The sequence below is a fragment of the Hoplias malabaricus genome, chromosome 12 (assembly GCF_029633855.1).
Source record: "Hoplias malabaricus isolate fHopMal1 chromosome 12, fHopMal1.hap1, whole genome shotgun sequence".
Lineage (NCBI taxonomy): Eukaryota > Metazoa > Chordata > Actinopteri > Characiformes > Erythrinidae > Hoplias > Hoplias malabaricus.
In genome coordinates this window covers 38095675-38114532 of record NC_089811.1, presented here as the reverse complement: position 1 = coordinate 38114532, position 18858 = coordinate 38095675, and the positions used below count along the sequence as shown (strand labels likewise).

At 45.4% G+C, this 18858-nt stretch overlaps 1 protein-coding gene across 1 annotated transcript; it reads right to left on the bottom strand.

Annotated features, from left to right (window-relative positions):
* Window positions 1–7577: 7577 nt before the first annotated feature.
* nr4a2a (nuclear receptor subfamily 4, group A, member 2a) lies at window positions 7578–13752 on the bottom strand. The gene is made up of 6 exons (XM_066686512.1): window positions 12730–13752; window positions 11156–11285; window positions 10832–10995; window positions 10265–10467; window positions 9651–9829; window positions 7578–9311 (listed from the first exon to the last, which is right to left on the bottom strand). The coding sequence occupies exons 1-6, from the start codon at window positions 13750–13752 to the stop codon at window positions 9046–9048; spliced, it is 1965 nt and encodes a 654-aa protein (XP_066542609.1). The 3' UTR covers window positions 7578–9045.
* Window positions 13753–18858: the final 5106 nt, after the last annotated feature.

The window sequence follows — 18858 nt, the reverse complement described above, 5'->3', positions numbered from 1 at the left end:
TTGAAGTTTATGTAATTGGGCAGTAATAATGTCAGCTAGTAGGGAGTTACAATAGTCCAGTCGACTAGAAATAAATGCATGGATTAGAGTTTCAGCAGCTGACTGAGAGAGACTTGAAAAAAGAGGTTTTAACTACAGAATTAATGTGTGAACTAAATGAAGGAACTGGATCAAAAAAGACACGCAAGTTGCATACAAAGTGGGGGGGGGGGGGGGGACGGGACACCTACGTTATCAATGGAGAGAGAAAGAGAGGAAGCTGAGTGTTGATTTTGTACCAGTGGGAATGAGTTCTGTTTTACTACTGTGTAGCTTGAGGAAAATGTGCCGCATCCAGGTTTTGATTTCAGTTAAGCAATTATCTACGAGAGGTATGTGGGTTTTTAATAGATAGACAACTGATTTAAATCTGAGTGTCATCCGCATAGTAGTGAAAATCCAGCTTGAAACTACGTATGATGTGACCAAGAGGAAGGATGTATACAATAAATAGCAAAGGCCCAAAGACTGAGCCTTGTGGAACCCCTTGGAAAGAAATTGCTTTCAGGTACGACTTCAAACATTCCAGAGACGTTCAGCTATGCAGAAAAATGTGAAAGTCTGTAAATGTCTTTTAAGCTTGTGGTTATGGATCTGATGTTGCTGGATTTAATTCTAGACCTGGAGTGAACTGTGTGCCAAATTTGAAGAGGAGCAGGTGATTCAGTTAGTGAACATCTATAAATCCCAATATCACTTCCATAATCAGGGAGTCAGCCCTGAAAAATCTTACTACTTACTACTTACTACTCACCCCCACCACAACCAAGCACTGCTGTATTTGTGTGAAAATAAATATGGCAAATTATTGAGCCATACTTACCCCCTTAACCTCGTTCTTTGATTTGACCATTGCATGTGTCCCATTTCCAATTGATCCGAATGAAAAATGGCATTATTGATCCTTTGGCAAGACATTGATCTGCTTGATTATTACAAATGAAAGCTATAGGATTAAAGGAGGCAAAGAAAATGAGCTGAGGACCCAGTGTGGCAAAGAAGGCCATCGGCGTGTGTTCTAACTGCAGGCAGGATGCATCCATCCTCGTTCGGCAATATCCCGCACAGCAGCTGCCTGTGAGCCGAGCAGCCGCTCAACCGACAAACAGCATCTGTTTTAGAGCAGCGTGTTTACTGTGCTGAGCTCGTGATGTTGCTCAGATGGAGGATCACAGTCTGGAGTCAAGGATCACACAGTATTTCAGTTGTACATGATGTTTCTCATAACTGTGAATTTAATGTGGAATAACGGTGCAAGGAAACAGATGCAGTCTGATTCAGGAGAGCACCTGAACATTTCTCTCTTTTATTTTTGTCTTGTTTTTAATTAACAGCTTTATGAACAGAACTGTGATATTAATCAATCAGCTTTATCTTTTGGTCCAGTCCTCGAATCCATTCCTATTTAATTACTTGTAGAAACCCTGGCAAAATGTATTTATTCATTTTCTGTAACCCCTATCCAGTTCAGAGCGGCGGTGTGGCTGGAGCCTACCCGGAATCATTGGGCACAAGGCAGGAACACACCCTGGGGGGGGCGCCAGTCCTTCACAGGAAGACACACACCCGGAGGAAACCCACGCAGACACAGGGAGAACACACCACACTCCTCACAGACAGTCACCCGGAGGAAACCCACGCAGACACAGAGAGAACACACCACCCCCTTTTACAGACAGTCACCCGGAGGAAACCCACGCGGACACAGGGAGAACACACCACACTCCTCACAGACAGTCACCCGGAGGAAACCCACACAGACACAGGGAGAACACACCACACTCCTCACAGACAGTCACCCGGAGGAAACCCACGCGGACACAGGGAGAACACACCACACTCCTCACATACAGTCACCCGGAGGAAACCCATGCAGACACGGAGAACACACCACACTCCTCACAGACAGTCACCCGGAGGAAACCCACGCAGACACAGAGAGAACACACCACACTCCTCACAGACAGTCACCCGGAGGAAACCCACGCGGACACAGGGAGAACACACCACACTCCTCACAGACAGTCACCCGGAGGAAACCCACGCAGACACAGAGAGAACAAACTACACTCCTCACAGACTGTCACCCGGAGGAAACCCACGCAGACACAGAGAGAACACACCACACTCCTCACATACAGTCACCCGGAGGAAACCCACGCAGACACAGAGAGAACACGCCACAGTCACCCGGAGGAAACCCACACAGACACAGAGAGAACACACCACACTCCTCACAGACAGTCACCCGGAGCGGGACTAGAACCCACAACCTCCAGGACCCTGGAGCTGTGACAGAGACACTACCTGCTGCTCCACTGTGCCGCCATATGGCATTTACAGCTTTACAACATAAAACTTATAACTGATAAATGTGATATCATATTTTCATACTGTCTCGTGTCTACTGTAAGTCAAATCTTCAAAAATGATGCCAGAAAACTTTGCTGTAGATGCATTCTCACTCAGAAGCGTGCCGCAACTTTCCTCTATTCTGCATTTGTAGCTTTCTTCCTCTGAATAACACCATTTTAAGCAGGACTGTACGTCACTCCGGGGTGACCTCAGCCATCGGGGGTCATGGAGGGGGGCTGTGGGACATGTCGTAGTGTTTTAATGACAGTGGTTTAGGCCTCTCCCGGGCTCTTAAAGTGGGTTACTGCGTTATAATTTAGCGCCTCTCCAGCTAGCTGCTCTGAGCACTTAGGAAAGTGTGGATGTGAGATGTGCTGGAGCGCTGAGAGAAGGCTGAGTGTGTTATTTCTGTTCCTCCGGTGTCACCTCGCTCTCCACATTAGCAGCGGCGGTGGTGGCAGTGAGCATGCGCAGAGCGGACGGAAGAGCTTCCTTTATTGCACTCTGTAATCTGTCAGAGTGAGGGAATGTGAATGGGGGGAAAACTCAGTGACAGCCACATTCTCTCACTCTAAACTTGTCTCCCCTGATGCAACCTGACTGTAAAGATCCCTCGACATGTGTAACCACATCGAGCTTCGCCACTTCTACATGCATCCCATCACACCCCACCCCTCTCTTTCTTTTTCTTTGTGTTGAGATTAGGCTTTCACCAACCCAAAACGATTACTTCAGTCAACATGCGACGAACTTGTGACACGGCGAAGCATCCCTCTCGAACAGATCTCCTAAATGTCAGCGAACCGCTTTTGAGCGTAATCTTAATTTGACTTGGAATTAGTCTCTTCGTCTTTTTTCTGCTGAAGGTCTAATTATTCAGACAATTCTTTGCCTGGCGAGAAGTTTTTTTGGTGAAAAGAGCAGCCGTGCCAGAGCTGATGAAGGAGACGGAGGGAGATGGGGTTGGAGCGGTGGTCTGCAGTGAGGGGAGGCTGTGATGGGAACACTGAGTGACAGCGTTCAGGCCAGTGCTTAAATAGCGTAGCTTCAGCAGCAGCGTTGCTTTTAAACACTACACTCTCAAACTCCCTTTAAAATCAAATATCGCCATAAAGGACGAACAAGGGACCACCACGGGGTTTAGGTGTTAGGTGGTGGACCTTTCCCAGTGACACTGACGTGGTTGTGTATATGTGACGCTGGTATGAATGGATCAGACACAGCAGTGCTCCTGGAGTTCCCTCTGTGTCTCTGCTGGACTTGGAATACTCCAAACAATAACGCCAAGTCAACAGCGTCCTGCTGGCAGTGTTCACTGACCAGGGATAACATCCACAGGGGGGTGTCCAACAGAGTGGCCAGTGTCTGAAACTCCAGACGCGCTGCTGTGTCTGATCTTCTTTCTCATACCAGTGCAGCACAGAATTGCACCCCATTGGACAGTGTCGCTGCTCATGTGATGAATGAATTAATACATAACTCTGCTCAGTGGTGACTAAATCTGAGAAGACTTCACTCACCTCTCACCATCTGTAAATGTTCTCCCACATTGGACCAGGAACCCTGCCCTAATCACAGTGTAGAGGTTCAGTCCGCTCCTACAGGGGCTACGAATGGTTCTTTGGAGAGATGCCGTAGAAGATCCACTTTTGGTTTCTTAAAGAACCATTAATAGATTTTAAACTGGTAGTGAACTCTTACATCAAGTGAAGTTTCTTTAAACAGTTCCTCACACATCTCTTTAACAGACAAAGTTTTGTAGCACGACTATTTTTAAGCGTGTACTGTCAGGACTCAGGTTTTGAACTGAAGGTAAACACTAAACCTCCTGACTGTACTGACCCTGCCGTTTGAAAAAAACACAGCCTCGTGCTTTGCTCTTCAGCCTCTTTATGAACTGAGGAGAGAGAGAGAGAGAGAGAGAGAGAGAGAGAGAGAGAAAGGAAGGAGAGAGAAAAAGAAAAGAGAGAGGGAAAGAAAGAAAGAAAGAGAGAGAAAGAGAGAAACAAAGAGAAAAAATAAGAGAGAGAGAAACAAAGAGAAAAGAGAGAGAGAGAGAGGAACAAAGAGAAAAAGAGAAAGAAACAAAGAGAAAAAAGAACAAGAGAGAGAACAGATAGAGAAAGAAAGAAAGAAAGAAAGAAAGAAAGAAAGAAAGAAAGAGAAAGCGGGAGAGAGCGAGAGACCAGAGAGGGAGAAAAAGAAAGAGAGACCAGGGAGGGAGAAAAAGAAAGACAGAGAACTAGGGAAAGAAAGACAGAGAGAGCGAGTGAGAGAGAGAGAACAGAGAGAAAGAAAGGAGAGAGAGAGAGAGAGAAAGAAAGAGAGAGGGAGAGAGAGCGAGATACCAGAGGGAGAAAAAGAAAGAGAAAGGGAAAGAAGGAAGAGCGAAAGAGAGAGAGAGAGAGAGAGAGAGAGAGAGAGAGAGAGAGAGAGAGAGAGAGAGAGAGAGAGAGAGCACTCTGCTCTGGACGGACACTGCCGTTGTTGACGATGTAACGCTAGGGAACAGGACGTAAACAAACACAACTCTTGCAGTAAACTTAGTAAACGCCTCCTACGCTGCAGCTCGGTTCGGTCTGAGAGCTTCCCGCGCGCGGATACAGAACTCGGACGTGGACGAACGTGCGGAAAAGCCATGAGCGCTATTTGACAGAAATAATGTGGTTCTAAAAGCGTGATGACTATATTGTAATAACACATTAAACCGGCCGTGACTCCGTTGTGTGCTTCCGGTTGGAGAATACTTACAAACAGCAGCACGTGCCTGAGCACAATGGGGACCGATATGAGAACCCCGAGCATGAACAGAAATGTTGGCTTTGCGGTGCGCGCCCGCTTTAGCACGGACTTCCCCTGCTTCGGTGGCAGAATACCAAATGTTTTTGAAGCAGCGTCTGATACAGAACCCCAGGACACTCACTGTATATTGTGCGCGCGCCTACGATTCACTGCTGCGAAGAGGAAAGGCGCGTGCGGCACGTAACGATTTAAAAGCCTTTAATATGTGTGTGTGTGTGTGTGTGTGTGTGTGTGTGTGTGTGTCTGGCCGTGTGAACTCGTTCTGAGAGAAGGTCCCCGGCGGAGCGGTGATTTTAGGAAAACGTCCGCCGTGTGAACACAGTCATCAGGGCACTTCCTCCGCTCTGGTTCGGTGCACATTTTCCGCAAATAAAAAGTTAGAACGCATTCAGGATGAGACTCGGGTGGAGCCTGTAAACCGCGCGCATCCCACACCGTAACCCCTCAGCAGCAGGTTCGAGGGCGCGCCCCAGTCGCAGGTCTGAGATCAGATCAGTGATCAGTGCAGGTGCAGGTCCCTGTGAAGAAACTCACGGGTCTTTGGAAGCTTTGAGGAAATGTGTATAAAACGGTCCAGAATAATCACCCCCCCGCCCCCCACATGAAGCTCGCCGCCGGGTCCTGTTGGGTCTGAATGGTCGCTGATGTTTATTTATTTATTTATTTTTCATAAATAATAACAACCGCTTATATCTCTCTGAAAAAAAGGAAGACAATTTTAATTTCAGTGATTTATCGTTTATATTTGTATTTTTATTTATTTATCTGTATTTCAGATATTTATTTGATGTATTTGTTGTTATGGGTATTTCTGCACTGTAGGTATTTATTAATAACTAAAATAATAATTATTAGTAAATAGCAGGACTGTATTTATTTGTTAGTATTGTATTTTAATCATTAATTATTAGTAGGTACTATATTGTGTTTATTATAATAAATATTGTATGCATCTGTTTTTCTTAGTATTTGTTATTCTGAGTATTTTAATATTTATTATTGTTACCGTAGATGTATTTGTTGTTGTTATTATTTTTTGGGACATTCGTTATTAGTAGTGTTCCGTGTGCTCGGTTTAAATGTTTGATAGAAGTTATTTATTTATCTGTTTTATTGGTTTTTGAAGCCGGTAGAATTTAGTGCCAAATTGAAGGTTTTTAAATAGATTTCATTTCGGGGAAAAAATCATCCCGAATTAACGTCTGTAATTGGTTTCTTAAGAGCTCTATTCTTTTAGATACTTCCGTGTCAGACCCCGAGAGAGTGAGAGAGAGAGAGAGAGAGAGAGAGAGAGAGAGAGAGAGAAAGAGAGAGAGAGAGAGAGAGAGAGAGAAAGAGAGAAAGAAAAAGAGAGAGAGAAAGAGAAAAAAAAGAAAGAAAGAGAGAGAGAAAAAGAGAGAGAAAGAGAAAAAGAAAGAAAGAAAAAGAGAGAGAGAGAGAAAGAGAAAAAGAAAGAGAGAGAAAGAGAGAAAGAAAAAGAGAGAGAAAGAGAAAAAGAAAGAAAGAAAGAGAGAGAGAGAGAGAAAGAGAAAAAGAAAGAGAGAGAGAGAGAGAAAGAGAGAAAGAAAGAAAGAAAGAAAGAGAAAAAGAAAGAAAGAAAGAGAGAGAGAGAGAGAGAGAGAGAGAGAGAGAGAGAGAGAGTGGGGAGGGGGATGTTTAAATACAACCTCTAAGAGAAAAGCAGTGTTAAAATTATAATGTAAAAATTATTCTTTTGGGGAATCTTCATATTTCTAAATATCTATTTTTTATTTCACAAACAGAGTTGAATTTGTCTTTCTTGCTGTAATCAACAGTGCACGGTTTAATCCGAGCTTTTCAGTCATTTAAGTGAAAAGTTTGGTTTAAAAAAAATATTTTTAAAGCAACGCATAAATCTAAATTATAAACGAATAATTATGTTAATAATAACATTAAACTATAAACGAATAATCAATAAACGCGAGCGTCGCAAAACGGAGACGTTTAAATCGGAAAATCCAGTCAGTTTTGAAAAGGTTTTGATATAATATTTATATTTATATTTATTTTCTGATGTAGTGGGATTTGATTTAAGAACAGCTCGGTATTTCTCAGTAAAATGTTCTGTATCTTACTCCGGACATCGTTGTTTTTGATACTGAATTCTAAGAGAAAGTTTGCTGATGAGAAAAAATCATTTACAAATAATAAACACAATAATACTCCTAATAATGCTAATAATAATCGATTTCAAAGTTTTATTTGTAAAACATTAAAGATTTCTTTCTGACGGACTTTTATTCTGGATTTGCTTGCGGAACTGAACCACGACTGTTACACCATAGAAAAAGAGGGCAGTGATGCTCCGCACACAAATATATGACTATATGAATATATATTTATGGAGCAGTATATAGTAGAATATAGGACGGACTTTTTCTTCTTCAGTAAAGATGAGAGAAACGAAAAGTGAAAGCTGCTGCTGTCGTGTTTCAGACAGAAAACAAGAGAAGGAAGTCAAAGGAGAACGAAAAAGAGAGGAATAACGAGGAGAAAGAAAGAACAGTAGCAAGAGAGAGAAGAGAGAGAGAGGAGGACAAAGCTGAAACGTTTCCCAGCCTGCACCATGCTTCTCATAGCTTCAAAAAAATAAAATAAAATAAATCATGTGATCATGATGATAATAATAAATATAGAAACGTTTTTATATTAAAACAGCAACAATACATACGACACATACAAACAAGGAATGTCTGACAGCTTTACAAACACTATGGGTCCCTTTTCTTTCACCTATACAGATTAAATACTCTTCAGCTTTTTTTAAATCGGTGTTGTTGTTTTCTCTCCACACGTGTCATACAGAAAAGTAGCTCCCAGTTCTACGAATCCTTATAAAATCTAGCAGACTACATAGTGTCCGGAATAAGAAGAATAACGCTGGATTATATAGACATCACCTCCATAGCAAAGGGCTCTACAGTCCTCTACAAACATGCCTGCTTTTAGTTTAACTTTCATTATTATTTATTATTTAGTAGTCTTTTTTTTTTTAAAGTTCATTTCCCCCTCCGTCTCCTCCTCGATCGGGACAGAAACACACAGGCACAAGTTAGAAAATAAAAACAGAACTGAAAGAAAACGAAAAAATAAAAACAAAAACCCCAACCTGTTTTCCTCTGTATACACTTCAAAATTCCGCGAATCAAATCTATCGCGTGTTGATATAGAAATGGATTATATTACATTTACCGCGTGGTTTTCCGGGGTTTCTTTTGATTTTTTTTTAAATTTTATTTTAAAGTCAGTAGAGTGCCATATTCGTTCTTCCCACTTTGTCGAAGTCAAATCAATCAAAGGAGGAGCATTTCCCCGCGCGGGTCGTTTATTTTTACAGTAGCTTTATATATTTCGAGGGTTAAATAAATAAAAAAAAGAATAAATAATAAAAATTAAAAAGAAATCAAAGAATGTATGAATGCATCACGTGGTGACGACTAACTCTCCTCGTGTGGTTTGATTGTGATGAATCCCAACAGCATGACGTCAGAGGAGTCGGCGTAAGGGTCGTGTGCAAAGGTCTGGGCGCCCCTCTTTTAATTCTATGGGAATTTTCAGTGTTTTAAATGATACATATTTATGTCAGTTGTGTTAAGGAATGTATGATAAATTTATTTGCTGAATTGAACATGAAAAATAGGAAATATGCCGTAATTAAAAATCTGCAGAGGGATATTAACCTGTACCCAGGGCTTCCCAAAGCTTTGTCCCATGACCGTAAAATCATCATAATTATTTATGCACAAAAGAAAGAGGAAAGGAGGGTAGCGGCGGGTGTGAGGGGTGTGTGGAAGCGGTCAGTTCTCTGAGGTCGGTGTGGAGGAGTCTCTAGAAGGGCAGTGTGTCCAGGAACAGTTTGTCTATTATTGCGGGTGGAGGCACCAGGTCCTCCAGCTTCAGGTAGAAAATGCGTTGCAGGCCCTGAGTGCAGAGTGACCGCAGCTCGGGCAGTTTCCCCAATAGACGGGACAAAGGAGCGGGGCGGACAGAACCCCCACCCCCTGCCCCTGGGAATGCCAGCTGGTCCTTCAGACAGTTCACTATCTTAGTCTGCAGCTCCTCCACCTTCTTTGGCTCCTTCAACCCATGTCTCTCTGCACACACACACACACACACACACACACACAGCCACAGAAAGATTAGTGTTTGTTGTACTCGCTTAATGAAATGTTACAGAAATATTAAATGTGAACTAATAACGTACACTAATTTATTCTAATAATATTCCTAATGTGAATCTCAGAAAAGAACAGTGTGGGTGGTAGTTATAAAGGAGTTACAGAAAGAGAAAAGGTCAGTAAGGTTTTATAGTTTTATTTGCTGTGGTACAGAAACGTTCTCTAGAAGTTTAGAGAAACATCTGAATCCTTGTTTTGTGTTTCTCAGCGGAGCGGAGGCTTGTGTCCACACTGTGTAATGTGTGGTGTTGGTACCTGTGACCATGGCGAGAGCTGCGATGCAGGAGAAGGCGGAGATGTCGATGTTCATGCTCTGGAGGTTGGAGGAAAACTCCACGATGGCATCGATCCATTCACCAAAGCCGCGAACGCACTGGAGCCTGTGCAGAACTACACCGTTACAGAAAATCAGCTTCCCCTCCATCGGGTTAGACCTGCAGATCGGTTCACACACACGCACACACAGAGGCTTCAGGTCACACACCACAGCAAGGATGCACAGCTGAGCTTCTCTTCATTACAGCTGTTAAATCAGATACTTGACTGCAGTAGAAGAAAGAGGAAGACATTCATGATACAGGAGAAGTGCAAGACTCAACAATCTACTATCACCCACATCCTCTAATTAGTTATAAAGACGTAATTAATGGTTTAATATTCATCCACAAGGAAACACAGAAGTGTAAAATAGAAAAAATAAATTGTAGTCTAATGCGTATAATGCAGGAGCTGATGTACATTTCCAAACGGGCTCCGAAGTGCAATCACAGTGTTACGCAACAGTCTTTATTAATTATGCTAATTACCACCAGTCAACGGGAGCTCACTGGAGCTTGAAGAGAGCTGAAGAGAGTGGGATGGTGTTGTACCTGTAGGCCAGACGCAAGACGAACAGCTCCAGGAACGCGGACTCGAACAGAAGGTCCTGGTCCTGCTTGGGGAGGTCTGTGAAGCCGGGGATCTTCTGGGCCCAGGCCCGAATGATGTCCATGGAGCCGGTCAGGAGGTCGTAGAACTGCTGGATGTGCTGCGTGTCGTCTCCGCTCAGCTGGTAGTCGGGGCTGGCGTGGAACTGGGATATTTAATTTAAACACGGCCTTAATGAGCTCCTCTAAAATATATCACCCGTGAAATTGCAAAGCCCATTTCTAGGAAGGGGGAATGCTTTCTTTCTTTTTTTTTTCTTATCCTTTAAGTCCTGTCTGTGTTTTATTGAGTCCCTCTGTTTCCAAAGCAATTCAGGGAGTAAAAAATATGCTGCCTCTTAACATATTTAAAGTTTAGCATGAAGCATATCGCCAGGTCTAATTCCTAGCCCTGGTTCCAGTCAGAAATATGCAAAGCAGGTTTATGTACATCTATGAATCTGAGCATTAACTCTGAGGCTCAGGGCCGTCGAGCAACAGCCTTCTGAAAGAAGTAAGAGTTGGACTCACTCTGGAATAGTCCAGACTGGACATGGACGGGTTGGAGTCCACATGGGCCCTGACCAGCGCACTGAGGAGGCTGACCGGAGGGGGGGCAGGAGTGGGCTCCTGGGGGCTTTTGGGTTTGGAGGGCAGTCGTCCTCTTCGTCCTTTCAGGCTGGCTGTCCGAACAACTGTCCAGAAGAACAGCAGTGTTAGTGTTTACAGCATTACCCCCAACACTAGTGGAAAACAAGTGTCTGGTGAAGCATCTAAGCAACTAAGACTGAACACTGGGCACTGCAAGGGAAAGCAATTCAATGGAGCCTCTAAAGAAGACAAGCGCATATTCACCTTCTTTGACCATCCCCACGACAAGGCACTTCTGGAAGCGGCAGTACTGGCACCTGTTTCTCCGGCGCTTATCCACAGGACAGTTTTTGTTGGCCAAACACACATATTTGGCATTCTTCTGCACAGTGCGCTGCATTTTAAAATAGAAATAAATTCATGATTTTCTTGTGGATTGAGGTGGATTGGTAAAATAAATTAAAATTCAATTTCTACAGAGTGGTTTATTAATATTATCTATAAAATGATTTTTATCATTGGGACTTTTATACAGAGAGAAACTGATTGTATAGCAGTGATGTTGAAGCCCTTCAGTTTGGCTATAAATATTAATATTTTAGCTGTAACACTATCAAATTAAGATGTTCTAACGCTGGCACTAAAAGTAGTCAAACTGCTAATGCTAACAATCACACTAAATACAAGACCTTATTCAGCCGAGGAAAGGAAAACACAGACTCTATACTGTGGCTTAACAGGCATTATGCTAACACAGTAATAATATTATAATCAATTTAATAAAGCACTGTTAATTCTTCAGATGTTATTTCTTTTCTGGGCTGAAACCAAGGCTTGCACGAGCGCATAAGTCTCCTAATTGCGTTGAAAGGTTATAATTAATGCTAACGCTAAATTTACGACCTGAGGAATGAAGAGAGCTAAAATACTTCGGTGAAGAAAAAAAACCCCACTGTGAATCTTTGGCCATTTATTAGCGCTGAAATTAAAAGTCCCTCTCTCTAAGCAGCCAAACAGATGCGCGCGCACGCCACCATTAATTCCCCCTTAATGTTTCCATTTCCTCGCTTAATAATTAACAGATAATTAACAGTAATTATTATTATCCAACATTATCCAGCGCGGCCCCCCAGCGGCAGCTGCTCGGTCCCGATAGCGGTGCGCTTATTATTTTCATTTCCGGTGTTGATAGTGATTCATCAGTACAGTCGCGTGCAGAAGTTTGCTCACCCTCCGTCAAACGGCTTTCAGTCGATTTTCAAATGGGAATAAAATAAAAGTCTCGTCACTTTCTTTAAAAAAATAAATAAATAAAATAAATGAATAAAACACGGTTCTGTAAATTTTAAGGCAGTTACTGATTATTTACCGAATGTAATAAACGGTGGGGGTGGGGCAATAAAACTCTGAATTTTGCCTTTGAAAAAGAATGATCGTACAATTTCCGTTATAACTTATTTAAACCTATTTTAACTTTAGCAAAGACCACCGTTGGAGAAAAAAAATGTTCCCTCGTTCCCACAACGTACTTTTAAATATGAATAACAGATTCTACCATTTTGATCATCTTTATATTATTTTTATAAAATCCATACGTTTTGGACATCACATAATAATAATAATAATAATATTAATAATAATAATAATACATTTCTTATGAGTAATGTACATAAATTAAATTGATAATAATACTATCCCTGTGGGATATATATTTATAATCCAAATGTAATATCCCTATATATAGTATAATAAATGTATATGACACATTTCTATAATCGTGGTCATATGACAACAGCGAGTCCAGGGCACGGAAAGGGTTAGTAACGCCCCGCACGCACCTTGAAGAAGCCCTTGCAGCCCTCGCACGTGCGGACGCCGTAGTGCTGGCACGCGGCGTTGTCCCCGCACACGGCACACATGCCCTCGTTGGACGGCGACCCGCGCGACGGCGGCGACGGGATCTGCGCGTCCAGCAGCTGGTGCGCGTGATGGTGGTGGCCAGCCAGCGGGAGCGCGTGCGGGAAGGCCACCTGCTTCCGGAGGGGCCCGGCCATGGCGAAGCCGGGGGGTCCGTGCGCGGGGTGCGGAGGAGGTGCGTGCGGCGGCGCGGTAGGCTCGTGGCTCATGGCCACGTGCAGGGGACCGTCAAAGCGCATCTGGCAGCTCGAGACCGTGGGCGTAGTGGGCGGGGACTGCTTGAAGGAGAACAGGGAGAGCCTGGAGACGGGGTTGTGCTTGCGCTGCTCCAGCACATAGCTGTGGTGGAAGGCGTGCAGAGGAGCCGAGGGGTCGTCCCACGACGGAGGGGCTTGTATCTGGAAGCCCGGGGTGCTGGGCGCGTGGGGCGAGGAAGAGGAAGATGAAGAAGAAGAAGATGATGATGAAGAAGTGGAGGAGGAAGAGGAGGAGGAAGAGGAGGGCGGTTTGAAGTAGACAGAGCCCGGATGGGTCACCATGATCTCCTCTGGCTGGGGGCCCATGTGGCCCTGGTGGTGGTGGTGGTGGTGGTGGTGATGATGGTGGGGGTAACCGTGCAGGGCCACGTCCTCCACTTTGATGGACGAGGGGTCGGCCGAGTGGGGCAGCTGGTACAGGCAGGCGGGGGGCTTGACGTCGTAGGGCAGGTTGGTGGCCCCGGAGCTGCCGCCGCTGCCGTTGTAGCCGTCCACGAAGGTGCTGAAGCTGGGCAGCGAGGTGGTGGCCGCCGTGATCTCGGTGTTGGTCAGGTCCATGCTGAACTTCACAAACTCGGGCGTGAGGAAGTCACAGCTGTACTCTCCACTGCTGGGGCTGATGTAGCTCTGAGACGCCGGACTGGCGCCCTGCGGAGACGAGCCGTACTGAGCCTGGACGCAGGGCATGGCTGCTGGGGGGGCACAGAGAAAACACAGCACACAGCGTCCAGAAAGTGAATGGTCAGGGCTTTGCAAAGATATCGGCATCTCTTTAGTGCAGAAAGCAGTAGAACGAACGGACACCCGAAGGACTGGGCTTAACTGACCCATAGCGTCCGACCCGCAGTGTCCATTTGTGTCCTGACTAAAGAGACGAATCGATCACGACGGGGATCGAACCATGGAGACTCAAGCACACCTCCCAGAACCAGCAGCACACGGCTCCACAGCTGAGGCCTGAAATCGTTTTCCTCTCAAAGCTCTAAAGCATCCAGGCGAAATAAAAGTCCAGCTAAAAGAGGAAAAGTTACGATCGCACTGTAAACACACGCCTCAGAAACCCACCAAAGACAGCACCGTCTGCACATTACTCAGACGCTGTGCTCAGAAATCAGTGTCCACTAAAACTCCACATGCTACTGTGACCCAAACGAGCCGCACAAAGGACTGCAGGGGTCTTTTAACCCCAAATTAGACACACATTCATTAACCAGGGCTGTGAGTGAACCACGTAAATCAGCATCTCGCTCCTCTGAGACGTGATGAAAATGACCAGCGCTTTTCCAACGTCCACTCCAGTCGTGTCTTTCCACAGTTACACAGCGAGACTTCTGAGGGCTGTCATTTCTGTGGACACTAAGTAAAGCACCAAAGAGACCAGCACAACCACTGTCATCATCATCATCATCATCATCATCATCATCCCTGTTCTCTAATGCCCTCACACACACACACACACACACACACACACACTCCTGATCCAGACCCCAGCGCTGAGCTCCTCCTGCAGTGAATGTAACTAGGTCCAGAGTGAATCGCCCTGAGTTCGGATCTGTGACTGAGCTCTGAAAATCCAGACCCCAGGACACTCCCTGACTTTTCCACACAAGCGACGTGGATATTAAATATTAGTAATATTAGACATATTAAGAGTGCTAGGAATGGCAAAGTCAGTGTGTGAAGAGCTCACATCTGTGTGAAGTGAATCAGACTCCAGCGGATCGTTCACAGTCTCAGTGCCTTAACTTTTAACAAAAAAACAAAATAGCATCAGTGTCAGTTTGAGAGTCCTGATAAACCCTGTCCCTGTCCCTGCCCCTGTCCCTGCCCCTGTCCCTGTCCATGCCCCTGTCCCTGCAGAAACTACTCCGAAACAACCAGAGCATGTTTTCCCACTGCTTTTCTAACGCGTTTACTGTTGTAAGGAAAGTAAAGAAATGCATTTTACAAAGAGATATTTTTGGATTTAAAAAAAAAATGCACCAAGTGTGGAACCGTCTCGCGGCACACGGCATTAACTCCGCGCTGATAACGCTCCACAACCCCCTCTTCGTGTCTGAACCCAGCCGAGTGAAGCAGGGGAACCGGGGCCATGCTCTCTTCGCTCCCCGGTGTCGGTGTCGGTGTCGGTGCTTTACCTTCAGCCGCGTGCCTCGTCCTCGTCGCCACTCAGATTGGACGCTGCTGTGCGCTGCAGGAGAAGCGGGTTCTGTTCAGGGCTCGGTTCTGTTCGGCTCTGGATCTTCTGCTGAGGGGAAGAAGAACACAGCGGCCGTGAGTAAGAGATTAGGACCCCCTCCCTCATCTCCACCACAACTTCATTTAGGAAAAAAAAAAGAGCTCGGAAATATCGCTTCACGGAACACGGCGTAAAACCAAGCCTCACACCGAGGACTTTCTTGTTTTGACTCCTCACTAGTGAACACAGTCAGCCCCGCGCTCGCGCATAAGCCGACGGGCTTTGGTCTCGCGCAGCGGTCCCAACACAGTCGCGTGCCAAAGTTTGAGCACCCCTAGCCAAAGCGCTTAACCGCGGCGTTCCTCCGGTGATGTCTCCGCATCGTTTCTCATCGCTCTCTCTGAGTTTAACTCGCTGCAAGAATTAAAAAAAAAACGTGCCACAACTTTAGCACGAGCCACATTTTGCGTTTAAGTTTCCCGCAGTCGATCTGGTGTCACGCGTGTTTCTGCTGCGTGTCTGCACGTGTCCGGTGCTCAGTTCCGAAATCAGCGCTCGTCATTGGACCAGGGCGCGTGCACCGGACTGTAACCCTGCACCAGCGGCGCGCGTCCCCGGCTCAAACATCTGCACACGTTCAACAAACACTCAGGCAACATCTGGACCACTCCGACCACAGGATCCCTCCCGGAACTCACGCAGACACGTGCACTCGCAAACAAACAAACAAAAAGATAAACACAAACAAACAAACAAACAAACCCAAAAAGATTTCATGACGTACCTTTAGAGGCGCATAAGCGAGGGTCGCATTGTATCCACACGCGCGCGCGCAGAGAGAGAGAGAGAGAGAGAGAGAGAGAGACAGAGAGACAGAGACAGAGGGTCGGGCTTGGTGCTAGGGTCCAGCAGAGGAACGCTGCGAGGGAGCGCGCGCGGAGCCGCGAGACCAGTCTGTGCGCAGACTAGCGCCAGGCGCCAATGTGTCTTTGTTTATGGGAGCCCGGTTAAGCTCGAGCCCACGTGGCCCGCGCGTGAGGACGTCACGGGCGTCGTCAGGGGCCAACACCAATCCGCTTGGAGGGAGGGAAGGAGGGAGGGGAGTTACGGAAAAATGCACCTGAGACATTGGGGTTGTGTGTGTGTGTGTGTGTGTGTGTGTGGGGGGGGGGGGTACTGTGGGGTCGGTTTATTTTATTATTATTATAAATTGTAATAAATAAATAATAAGGCACTGCACGAGCCCCCAAAACTCACCAAGCCCCTCTGATGCAGGATGACGAGTTGTTTTGACTGTGGTAAAGAAACCAGGCTGGATCCACGGCAGGAGCACACGCAGAACGGAGGGTGGGGGAGGGAGGGGGAGGGGGGGTTATAACATTAACAAAAATAATAGAAGTAAACAGACAGAGCTGTATGAACATTGCACTGAACAAAACAGTATCAAATAAAACTGAAAAAATGTTGAGGTTTTTAGGCCTCGATTAGATCCAGAGCTCAGTTCCCTTCTGCAAGAGGACACTCACTCACAGAGTATACAGGCCTTAAATAAACCCAGGATTCATGATCACAAGGCAGTCACGTGTTTAAATACAACAATAAACATATAAAAGTGTCACAAGAACAACTGCAGCAAACACTGACAAAAATGGAGATACGGGACAGTAATTTATATATAAGAATGAGTGTGTGTGTGTGTGTGTGTGTGTGTGTGTGTGTGGACGTCCTAAAGATGGAGGACTGTTCAGTGGACACTCTTTTACAGGTCACACACGTCATATTTATAAACAGAAGGCATTAGTACGACACAGAACAGCGATAAACAGGTACAGGACCAGGATATTCATATTAATAAATATATACCACGTGTTTTTCTGTGCACACGTCACACTCAGGGTGAAATTTAAAGGACACGTTTACATTTATTTATTTGTGCAGATTCATACAGAGGAGGTGCAGACCAAATACATCCGTACACCGTTATGTATCAGGTTCATATCCCGGACATTCCCTAGTCCTTTAACATGCACCCAGTCGCTGTGCCTTCAAACGGAGTCCCTTCACTGAGAAGAAACTGCTTTTTTTTTTTTTGAGGGTTGGGGGGGGGCTTTTACCAGCTGCTCCAGTCCTGAGAGGGGGAGGGGGTCTCATTAACACAGTCTTCACCACTCACCAATTTACAGCGATGGAAGGACACACAATAAGAGGATGACGAATAGCGGTCTGACGCAGAGCGCGCCACCATTTGACGCAGCCATTGCATGAAGAGGGCCACAGACAGCACTGAGCTCTTTCCTCTGCTGTCGTCAGCTACTCTCTACTACAGGTGCCTGGTCCGTTTCCGGAGGCTCCTGACATGTTCCCCTCGTGTGTTCAGGGTAAAACTAAGGCCAGATGCTCCTCGAACGTATTGGAGGAATGTCGAGAAGCCAGACTCTGTTTTCTGTCGTCGTTTGTTTTGGCTCATCATCGTCACCAAACCCCGGGGGGTCAGCCACCCTCCCCTCCTCATGCGCACGGCTCGTTCAGCGGCATGTGGACGATGTGAGGCTGCTGCATCTCTCAGCATCCAAAGGGGTGTTGCACTCTCCTCTAGAGGACAGCATTGTTCACCACCCATTGGTCAACAACAAACAGCTTTGGCTCTGTGCTGTTAGAAGGCTGTTATACACCGAAGACGCACTGCTGAGCCGCTGTAACCTCACGGTGGCCCCTGGTTACCTTCCAGCTGTTTCCTGAACACAGTCCCAGGTCAAGTCTTAAACAGGGTTATAGAGGAATAGAGTTTCACTACACCCTGCCTTCATTTACCTTTTTTAATGAGCAGACATTACCTACAATTAAGTAATAATTGCCCATTGGCTCATTTAATTACTAACTGCCTTATTTATATGCACAATTTAATCACCATCCGTCAGGGGAGGGGGAAGGAGCAAACGGAGAACTATCAAATTGGAAGTTATTCCCTATTTATGGTGTGTTTAAGTAATGGGCGGGGCCAGTGTGTAAAACCATGTGTGTGTGTGTGTGTGTGTGTGAGAGAGAGACAATATTCTGTGCACACGTCAAGGGCTATCCCTTCATTAATTGAATTAGCAGGGAAAATATCCATGAACTAAAATGGAAACAAAAATAGAAACCATCCTAAGGGCATTTCACACAGACCCTGACAGACTGAAGCCTTGTGCAGGGTGTGTTCCTGGCTCCTGCTCAAAGATTCCAGATCCTGAACCGAATAAAACACTTCTAGGGGATGAATGAGTGAATGATTTCCATTTTGGTTCCATTTGGGTTTGGTTCCAGGTTCCATTTTGGCTGCATTTTCTGCTTCTCAGGGGCTCTGGGGTGGTCAGTCCACTGCTCAGAGGACACTCCCTTTAATAAGAGTAATACAACTTCATCATGGTTACAAGTGGAATTCAGTGTTATAGCTTGTGTAATTACACATGTATATGCTAGTACCTGTAACAGCATCATTTATATATTAGTAACAGATGGATGTATGAGTGTATGTGTCTGTAATTACACTACAATAGCAATCCCAGCTGTAAAAATGAAGATAGATATGCAGTGAGCACTGGAGACGACAACCTGAGCCTTAGCATTGTCTGTGC

What these genes read in the sequence shown, in the direction of transcription:
- nr4a2a (XM_066686512.1), bottom strand. Translation starts at nt 13,752, where the DNA reads ATGCCCTGCGTCCAGGCTCAGTACGGCTCGTCTCCGCAGGGCGCCAGT. An exon ending in GCTGCAAGGGCTTCTTCAAG is followed by an intron (nt 11,286 to 12,729) that starts GTGCGTGCGGGG and finishes TTTAAAATGCAG; the next exon opens with CGCACTGTGCAGAAGAATGC. An exon ending in AGCTCTCGCCATGGTCACAG is followed by an intron (nt 9,312 to 9,650) that starts GTACCAACACCA and finishes GTGTGTGTGCAG; the next exon opens with AGAGACATGGGTTGAAGGAG.